Here is a 10,340-nt window from a genome sequence, read left to right as displayed (position 1 = left end):
TCCATCTCGTCGAGCACTATACTTTTCGAAAATTGATATCTAGAGCCCGAGCTAGCCTAAGCGAGCCAAAGATACCCTCTACCGATACTTTTCGTCGACAATTAAGGAGCCAGGTCAGGGAACGACAACAATCTATCCTTAAAATGCTTCCAGAAAATTCAAAAATATCAATTGTACTAGATTGTTGGACATCTCCATTTGGACAAGCATTTATAGCTATTACTAGCTATTTCATTAATATAGATTAGGTGTACCGAGAGGTGCTTCTTGATTTCAAACCTCTTTATAGCGCTTATACTAGCGCTAATATGAGTACCATACTATTACAGACCCTTATTGATCATGATATCCAAGATCGAATTTTTGGATTAACAGCAGACAATACATCAAACAACAGAACACTAGTTGATTCTCTACAGCAGGCTTTGCCTCCTGATGTTAATATCATCCGGACCCCTTATCTTACACATGTGATCCAATTAAGCTTGAAACAGCTTCTTGATTGTCTTAAAGCTGCTCCACTTAATGACACCACTAAGACTAAGTGGACTGAGAGTCAATCTATATTAGCTAAGGCGAATGCACAAACCAAGAATCGGGGAATCTCCTATACCTTAAACAAGGTCCGATATCTTACAGTCTTTATCCGGGCAAGTCCACAGCGCCGGGATGCATTTTTAAAGCTCCAAAAACATGAGCTAGGACTTATGGCAATTCAGGACGTGCGAACTCGGTAGAATTCAACATATCTGATGCTTCGCCGGGCAAAAAGACTTCGTGACTATTTTAGGCCCTTTTGTACAGATTATAGTTATGATGATATGGCATTAAATAATGAAGAATGGCGTCAAATCGACTATCTTCTTTATATCACTAAGCCATTCTTTAATTATACACTTGCTCTTTCAAAGACTCGAGATGTAACTGCACATCTTGTGTTCCGGATCTATAATGCACTTTTTAAGCATTTAGAGAAGTCTATATCCCAGCTAAAGCGGAAGCGTGTTATGTGGAAACAGCAAATGCTCTCGTCCCTTAAAGCAGGCCGACAAAAGCTTAATAAATATTACTCGCAGACGGATGAAGTTCGGGGGCATATCTATACAATTGCTACTATATTAGCTCCTGATAGCAGATTCCAATTCTTTCTATCAGACGATTAGGATAAAGAATAGCGTGATAAATATCGTATCTCATTCCGAGATGCATTAGTTCCTTACCAACAGCATCTTACTAGTTCTCAGCACCCTAAGGACTCCTCTATAGGAGTAAGGCAAAATTCATTACTTCAAAACTTGCTTAGTGGCCAAAAGTCTAAAGTAAAGCCAGTTCGAGATGAAATCACTCAATATCTTGACAGTAGTATGTATAAACTTCATTTAGTATAATATTATTGATACTAATTATTTTAGATGTTACTGATTCTGAGCCTCTTTCCTTCTAGAGAGAGCACCAAGCCCGTTTCCCAGCAATCACTTTACTTGCACGAGATATTCTCTCAATTCCAGCTACAGGTGCTGGTGTGGAGAGACTATTTAACACTGCTCGTGATATCTGTCATTATCGCCGTGGTCGTATAAAGTCCGAAACAATCCAAGAGCTTATGATATATCTTTATACATCCAAATTCGAGCTTGAGATTCAAGAGGCAAAAGAGCTTGAAAAGTTCTTCTCTTTAGATGAGATTGAAGCATTAAGGGAGGAGAAGGATAAGAGATCTAAGGATGTTAAATCGGATAGTATTAGCGATACTAAAGAGCAAGCTATAGCAGGTTCTAAGGATCTTATTGATGTGATTACTGATGATGATATTGATGACGATGTTGATAATGATGTTGATAATAATGTTGATAGTAATCATGTCTCTACTAATACTCATGCTGTTAAGCTACCACTACCAGAGCTTGGTCCGCGGATACGTACTTCTAGGAGGAAGAGAAAGATCACTTTAGATGATGAATTTGAGACCTACTAGCAGATAGTGATATATAATAAATCAGAATGTTTTATATTTGGTTAATTACTATTTTAATTTACGTGAAAACTAAAATTTGTAAATGAATTACCCAAGATTCAAGGCAAAAGATGCATAAATTATGAACTACAGGAAAATCAGTATGTTTGCACTGTTTGTTAATTGATGGGCCCCCATTAGGGGCCCACGATGGGCCGTAGGCCCAAAAAAAAAAGCCCAAAGCCCATCGTGGGCTCAAGAATCGGCCCAAGCCCAACCCATTCGTGGGTTGGGTTGGGTTAGGCTTTGGGCTTTGTGGGCTTTGCGGAAGCCTATACAGAGGGGCCTATAGCTTTATAAAAAGGTCTTGGGCACGTTACTCTTCGGTCTTTTTTGGGAGATGTTTCTCTAATGTTTCGAGATATCTCTCGAACTCGTGGGGGTGCTGTATAGCCCGTTGTTTTATAGAATTGAATGACTTTAGTATCTCGCTTTTAAGATTGAAATGATTCTCGAGTAGGCCTTTAGTCCATTCCTTGAAATAGTCCCACTTCTTAGCTTCTTCGGGGTTGTTTCGTTGCTTAGTCCGCCAGATATCACGGAATTTTGTATAAAGAGAAGTGGTACTAGCAATGATTCGTTGTTAATCCGAAACGAATTTCCTTAGTGCCCTTAAAAACTAGAGCTCAAGGTCATCGAGCCATATGTCACGGTATTGAATAGTAAAGTTTTCCTTAAAAGAGGAAACGTGAATCTTGATTTCTCCTTTCTATGTCGGTTCATTAATATCCGACGACGAGTTATTATGTATTCGCATTCGTTTCGTTTTATCATTAAGGCCGTTAAGTTCGTTTTGAATCTGCACAGCCCGTTGTCGGAGCGAGAGGATTTTCTCTATTCTTTTAACATTCTACTCTTCTTACACGACTTGCTGTGTAAGGGAATCTTCTCCTTCGTCGTCTCCGCTGATTTCAGTGATTCGCGGAGTGATCTCCGGGTCTTAGGCACTTCGAGGGAGATCCGGGGATTCTTCGCTAGTAGTACTAGCTTGTCTCGTTCTTCGGTTTCCGACTATCGTATCGAAGGGGATTGAAAAAGAAGAATTAGAATTATAAGAAGATTACCAGGTCAGGGGTGATTAGCCTGTCAATCCGGTAAGATACGATGATAGATCGGTAATAAATAAGTGGAGGAGCGTCAACTGTTACGAGCCAAGTCTTGATGAAAAAGAGTGCATTCAACTAGAATACTAAACATGGGGAAAGAAAGAAAGAAGAAGAAAGAAAGAACAACACGCTGAAACAATTAAGGTAGTGATGCCTGAGGCCTCCAATCAAACAATGTAAAACACGAACTACGAAAGGCGGTGGAACACGGCAGAATCGGTTCAGGATCATTGATCCTGAATTCTTCGTGACATCAACGATATAGTATTCTTGTACAGAGACTAATTCTTGTCCCCCAGATAGGGGCTAGGGAGTTATCCCCCTTTTATGCCCCGTTTGGACGAAGCTCCTAGGGGCACATTATCTCTGTCGGTATCACTTATTGCGATTCCATCTTCGTTGGTGACACTACGTCCGAATCCTTTTCGTAGACGGAACATTCCCGTTACATGATCGGATCTATTACTCCTCGTCCTGCATAGCCTCGTTAAAACCAACCAGGCAAAACCCTGATAGGAAAAGGCCAAAGGTTGGAAAGAGTGCTTGGCAGTCTTAGTTAGACCTTGACATTTCCCATGGGACTAGCAAAAATCTGGTCCCATGCCCATGGGACTTAGTCCCATGGGAATTCCTATCGAGGTCTAGTCCCACCAGATCCACTCCTATGGGACTTTAAAATCACCTTGGTCCCTCTATGGGAATTCCCACGGGACTCCTATGGGAGTCAAAAAAAATTCCTATCTGCACATTATTTTCATAAATCAGATGGATAAACTGCTGAGTGAGCATAATTAAATACCGTTATTTATAGCTGTTTGATTATGTTTTATGGATTTAATATGTTTAGCGTTAGTTTTGAGAATAATAAATAAAATAATTCATTAAAGACACGATAAATCACTTCCTACCACTAATTCCATTTATAAACCATGTAGAAGAGAAACTTAGTTAAAACTAACGGTTCGTTAGAGGTAGACTAATAAAGCTATTGTAGAAATATATATCTCACTCAGAGTATACCTTAACTTCACTATACTATAAATTCCGATATATTTACAGCCAAAGAATCATCTCTTTAAACTGCTGCTTCTCTATTTAATTATTCTGTTTCTTTATATCGGTTTAAAACACTGTAATATGGCTGTTACGCTTGGGATTTAATATTTGAAAGTTGAAAACTTTGGTTTCAAGCTCTAGGGTGTTATGGTTAGTAAATAATCAGACTAGATGGGAATTCCCGCGGGACTAATGGGAGTTCTATAGGAATTCCTACGGGACTAATAGGAATTCCTATCTAATCTACTAATAAGATCCTTCTCTACTATAGGGCTGTTACTTATTTTATAATAGATCTAAATATCCCTCTTAATCTAACACTATACCCCTATCGCGTCTTCTACGGTCGTAAGACACAATCTCTACCGAGTGAGTTCTTTCCTTCTAATTCCTTTCGTTTAAGTTAATATATCTTAACCGAGCTAGTTTTCTAATGCTAGCCCTTCGTCCTAGCTTTTATGCGATACTCCTGATCTTACCTCGATCTTCTCAGACGACCAATCGCTTTTATACGAAACCTTTGATAGCTAGCGAACTACGACCTCTTTACTAGTGTCTGAATTTCTTACGCCTAATTCCGCTCTTATTACCCTCGAACGTGGTGGACCTCCGAATTAGAAAACCTAGGTAATCCGAACCGAGATAAATAAAGCCGAATTCATTTAATGGTGGGTATAAACATAAGCGGAAGAGACAACGAAAAGGATCCGTTAGGATGCGAAGCGTACCTTAGATGTTTAGGACAATTTTGACCAAGTCGCCTATTTTGTTACTGGTGAGCTAAAGGTTCTATGTCGGAAGTGTGGAAAGACACTTCTATATCCATAGTCAACCTTAAATAGAACCAATTCTATAAAGCGCTATATATTAGTAGGACTATGCCAGCGTAATTCGAAGAATAATCTAAGGCAACAAAATATCTAAGAATCGCTAGAATCAGCGGTATGAACTATTTATTCTCTACTAATTAAGACTTAATACTTACTAATACCTACTTAAACTAATATAGGCTTAATATACCCCGACTTTAAGAAAGGTCTTTAATAACAATCGATAGGAGCGTTTGCAAGTGACATTAATTGCAAAGTCTTCGCTTCCATTCTAGTTCCTTACGCATCAGGACTTTGAAGATCTGATTATAGAAGCCTAGCGTTGCCCTTTAAAGCTAGTATTACTTTCACCTAAGACTACACGACGTCGGCTTTAGACGATGGTAAAGGAAGAATAGGAAATGATTCTTTTAACGCTACCCGAAGGTGTAAAGCTCTTAATTACGCTTGATTACTAGACTTCACCGTTCTAACAGGCCTTTATAGCGATCGCGGGGTATTTTGTTAATCGTGACTAGAGGTTTCGTGAAGTTCTTTTAAGCTTCGAGCCACTTCACGGAACACACTCTAGTGCTAACCTTAGCGCTACGGTGTTTAAGCTACTCTAAAAACATAGTATTATTGATCGGGTATTAGTAGTTACTACTAATAATACGTCGAATAATAGTACTATGGTTAAAAGTATTCAACAATCGATCGACTCTCTTAAAATACCTGATCAAACGCTAATCGTTCGTATTCCCTATCTCGCGCATGTTATTTAACTTAGCCTACGTGATCTCCTTGGTTCTATAAGGGTAGATCCTAAAAATGACACAACCGACCGCTAGTGGTCAGAAGATTAAGAGCAGTCACTCCGTGCTATTCAAAAACAGTAAGGGATTTCATACACACTTTCAAAGGTAATTTCTAACTAAATCACTTCTAGTATTATACTCTAATATATCATAAATAGATTCGTGGCCTTACGATCTTTATTAATACTAGTCCTTAACGCCGTAATACCTTCCTAAACCTTTAAGCAGAAGAACCGAAGCTTATTCCGATATAAGATGTTCGAACTCGCTAGAACTCGACATATCTTATGTTAAGACGAGTAAAGCGTCTTACAACGATCTTCGATCAATACTGTATTAAGCATAACTAGCCAAGGTTCAAACTAGATTCGGAAGAATGGCGTCAGATTGATTACCTTCTCTAGATCACCCAGCCATTCTACAAGTGGACAAACGGTCTATCGCAGATCAAAGATGTCATAATATACAATGTCTTTAAGGTATATAACGTACTTTTTAAGCATTTTAAGAAGTCAATTCGTCAGCTTCAACGAAAGAGGGTAGCTTAGAAAAAGGCAATACTTCACGCGCTTTATGCGGGAAAGGAGAAGTTGTCTATCTACTATAATAAGACAGAACAAGTTTATGGCCATCTATTCGCGATTAGGACGATTCTTGCGCCAGAACATAAGCTTGAATTCTTCTCGGAGAAAGACTGGGCTAATAATAACTATAAATGGCGCTATAAATATGAAGAGTCACTACGGCGTTATCTAGTGAAATATCAGCAACAGTCTCTATCAGTGCCTTCGCTACCAGACAATTCAAGTCAACCAGCGAGTCATTTCAATGCTTTATTCTATAAGGATCGACCTCTACGAACAGAGCCTCAGGGATCTAGCTTTGAAAGTGAGCTTAGTGATTATCTCAATATTGGTATAGATCCCTACACTACTTCTCTACTTTAATATTTATTATATTAACATTCTATATAGGACGACAGAAAGATCTTGATCCTTATCAGTATTAGCGGGCTCACCAAGGCAAATATCCAACACTAGCTTGTCTAGCAAGGGATGTTTTCTCAATTCCAGCGATAGGCGCTGGTGTAGAGCGCCTATTTAACTCCGCTCGTGATCTCTGCCATTATCGACGTGGGTCCCTTCATGCCTCTACTATACAAGATCTAATGATTTTTCGCTGTATCTCAAACTTCGAGATTAAGCAAGAAGAGATTGGTTCGGGTGATCGAGTCTATACTCGCGAAGAAAAACAGGCCACGGAAGAGAATAGGGAGGCAGGTCTTCCATAGGAAAACCTAGAAACGATTAGTGACGACGAGGAAGAGCTAACTAGCGAGACGCAACCCCAACCAGTTGTTCAGAACACAAGCCAACGCGCCCTTGGAAAGAGACGGAAGAGTACGGCATCGATTTCAGATATTAAGGATGATAAAGATAACCAACTACCACCAATGCCGGTGGAAAGTGATACCCAGACAAGGATGGCAACAAGAAATCGAGGCCAGAAACGGCCTAGGCGAGAGGATGAAGACTTTGTTTTGTATTAGTATCATAGTAAAATTTGAATGTAACCTGTTAACATGAGATCACATATTATTTATAAAAAGGCCAGTGTAAATGAAATACCATAAAAAACAGCCAAGAAATGCATAATTCAAAGAAGTCGCGAGAGAGCTAATGTTTGCATTGTTTACAGTCCCATGGGAATTCCCATAGATCCCATGGGAATTCCCATAGGGGGTCTAGTCCCGTGGACCCACTCCCATGGCGTTAAAATTTAGTCCCATGGGAGTCCCATGGACAGTCCCATGGTGGGAGTCCCGCGGGAAATGTCAAGGTCTAGTCTTAGTGATCTGTCTCCCATTGTATGGTCCCAAAGACCATTACATTATCCTAGGACGTGATAGGAGAGGCACTTAGTGGTAAGGGTTAACCCGTAGGGGATTCCCGAGCGGCTGACGAGCGTGTTACTGTCACGGGCCAGAGCCCATTGGATATCACGTGCTACCACGTGACCCACACCTGGGGTTATTATGGAGAACCCCGCGTCAGATAGTTCCTTTCCTTAAGATGAATGTAAACAGCATGTTGGCCTAGCCTTAATTGAATCAATTCAGCTACAGCCCTTCACAGTTACTATCTTTCCTCTAGGAGGCATCTTTAACCTTAAGTAGTTAAAGAAGAAGAATCAGAATTATAAAATATAAGGGGGCCCTAGTGTTTATAGGATAGGGCCTATTAACTAGGTAAGACAAAGGATGCCTTAGGAATAAGTGTATGGTGTGAATAGTACAGAGAGTAATTCTTAGGGAACTCCTAGGTTCCCAAGAATGGACTATTTATCATGAACAGGAGCGGGGTAGAGTGGCGGTCAAGTTACGTTGTATGATCGACAGTGATACGCTGGCAATAACCCGTCTCTATGACAGGACTCTGAAGGTTCAGGATCCACTCCGTTACAAAACCCTAACCTGGAGTCTGGCAGACTCCAGGTACCCCCGTGGGATAGGGCTAACTGCACCGTCTCCCGTAAGATAGATCATCCACCCCCTCCTCCAATTGTCGAAGATCTGCGTGCTATACACCCTCCGCAGCCGATCATATGCCATCAAGGACGGCCGACAAGCGGGTTCCTCAAAATCACATTGAGATCCAACTCTGGTCCCTCGAACGAAGAGAGTGGAGACAGTCTGACCGTCTCGGCCTAGATCTGTCGAATCCATCGTTGATGGAACGAGTGGCGCAGAAGTATTTATGGGAAATTTATTCACTGTTGAACAATATATATATAGGAAAACCTCTACCGTTGGTCCGATTAGGGCGGATAATACTCTTACTCACTAATTATAATCATAATTTCTTTCTTCCCTAAATACCTAGGAAATCTGGTACAACCATGAAATCGCAGTTACTTATAAACTATCTCCGCAAACTTAAACGACAGTATGCGAAGCCGGATAATCAAACAAGCGTTTAACACACATAAACATGGCTTGGGTTGGCTTTGCCAAAGCTCGCCCAAGGAACATACATAGGCCACTCACGGCGCCATACCGTCATCATCCGCCACGCTATGAGGCCATTCATTTGGCTTTGATACCGTTATACAGAAGCTTGCTAGTAGTGTCGGACGGAGATCTAGAGATAGACGAGATAGCAAGCTCGACAATACGGGCGCAAGCTTTATCAGAGGTCACACCCTCGAGAGCCATCAAGTAGGCGGCGGCACCAGCAACATGTGGAGCAGCCATAGAGGTTCCAGACAGGGTCTTTGAGCCACCACCAGGGAATGCGGCCGTGATGTCCTTCCCAGGAGCATAGAGGTCGACTGTAGTAATACCGTCAGTACGCTTCTCCAACTAATAAGCACGCTTCGCACTAAGGAGGAGGGGGAGCTCTCACCAACGGAACCGAAGTTGGTGAAGGAAGCGCTGCCGTCTGAGCTGGTAGAAGCGGCGATAGTGCATACATTCGGAGCAGAAGCAGGGGAGGTGTTACTCGCATCCTGGGCTTCATTGCCAGCAGCAACAGAGAGAAAAACACCGGACTTAACGACATTGGCAGCGGCGTCATTCATAGCCCGAGAAAAGCTGCCACCCAGAGACATATTCATAACAGACTTTCCAGTGACGCCGCGGGACTTTGCATCTTTAACAGCCCAGTCCATGCCAGAGATGACTTGCGAATTAGTTCCAGAACCATCGCTACCAAGGACTTTGACAGCAACTACAGAGGCCTTCTTTGCAACACCAAACTTGCTGCCCACCGCAGTAGACGCAGTGTGAGTGCCATGGCCATTGCCGTCAGTGTTATCATTATCAGCAGTGTTGGTGCCCCACTCAGCGCGGCCCTCAAAGTCAGGATGTTCAATATCAATGCCGGTGTCGACACCATAGACTACGATGCCCTCACCAGCAGTAGAGTCATACACATAGTCGGTAGCACCGGGCTTCTTGCTAGAGATGCGAGGGAGGCCCCATGAAGGAGCATTAGGCTGAACCACATTCTCGGTCGCGTTCACAACCATGTCTGGTTCAACGTACTTGACCTATATTTCAACTGCGGGTCAGATTACAACACTCTCTTGAGGAATCAACGTGGATAATGAAACGCCATACCGCCGGGTCACCGGCAATTTCTTTGACGGTACGATCATCGAAGCTAGCGCTGTATCCTCTCATGCCATTGATGTCGAAATGCTTCCCTGGTCCAGACTCGCCACTCTTGCGGCTCGTGATACGAGCATGAACAGTTGCAGCCCACTCACGATGATTTTTAAACTCCGCGTTGCTAACGCCATCATTCATGACAACAATGTAGGAGCTAGGAACGACCGCGTTGGCATCACTGGCGGTAAGGAGCTTACCGGCATTGACGACTGCCAGAGTCGCAAGGGATGTTGTGATGACGTTTAGGAAACCCATGATTTTGTGTAGAAATGATATAAAGATAAAGAGGATGATGATGAAACCCAGCAAGATTCTAGTGAGAATCCTCAACTTGGGACGAGAAGGGGCCATTTTATAACATACTGA

General features: G+C 41.9%; 2 protein-coding genes across 2 annotated transcripts; one reads left to right on the top strand and one right to left on the bottom strand.

Annotated features, from left to right (window-relative positions):
- Positions 1-1,444: 1,444 nt before the first annotated feature.
- On the top strand, positions 1,445-1,975 carry N7529_005436 (uncharacterized protein; the record flags this gene model as incomplete). Its single annotated transcript, XM_057240963.1, has 1 exon — positions 1,445-1,975. A coding segment is annotated over one exon (531 nt), but the record flags the coding sequence as incomplete, so codon positions are not given.
- A 6,913-nt stretch (positions 1,976-8,888) lies between these two features.
- N7529_005435 (S8 family peptidase) lies at positions 8,889-10,229 on the bottom strand (the record flags this gene model as incomplete). The annotated part of the gene is made up of 3 exons (XM_057240962.1): positions 8,889-9,133; positions 9,208-9,853; positions 9,924-10,229. The coding sequence occupies 3 exons, from the start codon at positions 10,227-10,229 to the stop codon at positions 8,889-8,891; spliced, it is 1,197 nt and encodes a 398-aa protein (XP_057100257.1).
- Positions 10,230-10,340: the final 111 nt, after the last annotated feature.

The sequence above is a fragment of the Penicillium soppii genome (genome assembly GCF_028829465.1).
Source record: "Penicillium soppii strain IBT 18220 chromosome Unknown utg000004l, whole genome shotgun sequence".
NCBI lineage: Eukaryota > Fungi > Ascomycota > Eurotiomycetes > Eurotiales > Aspergillaceae > Penicillium > Penicillium soppii.
Note: the sequence above shows the minus strand (reverse complement) of the source record. Positions and strands in the feature narration are given on the sequence as shown.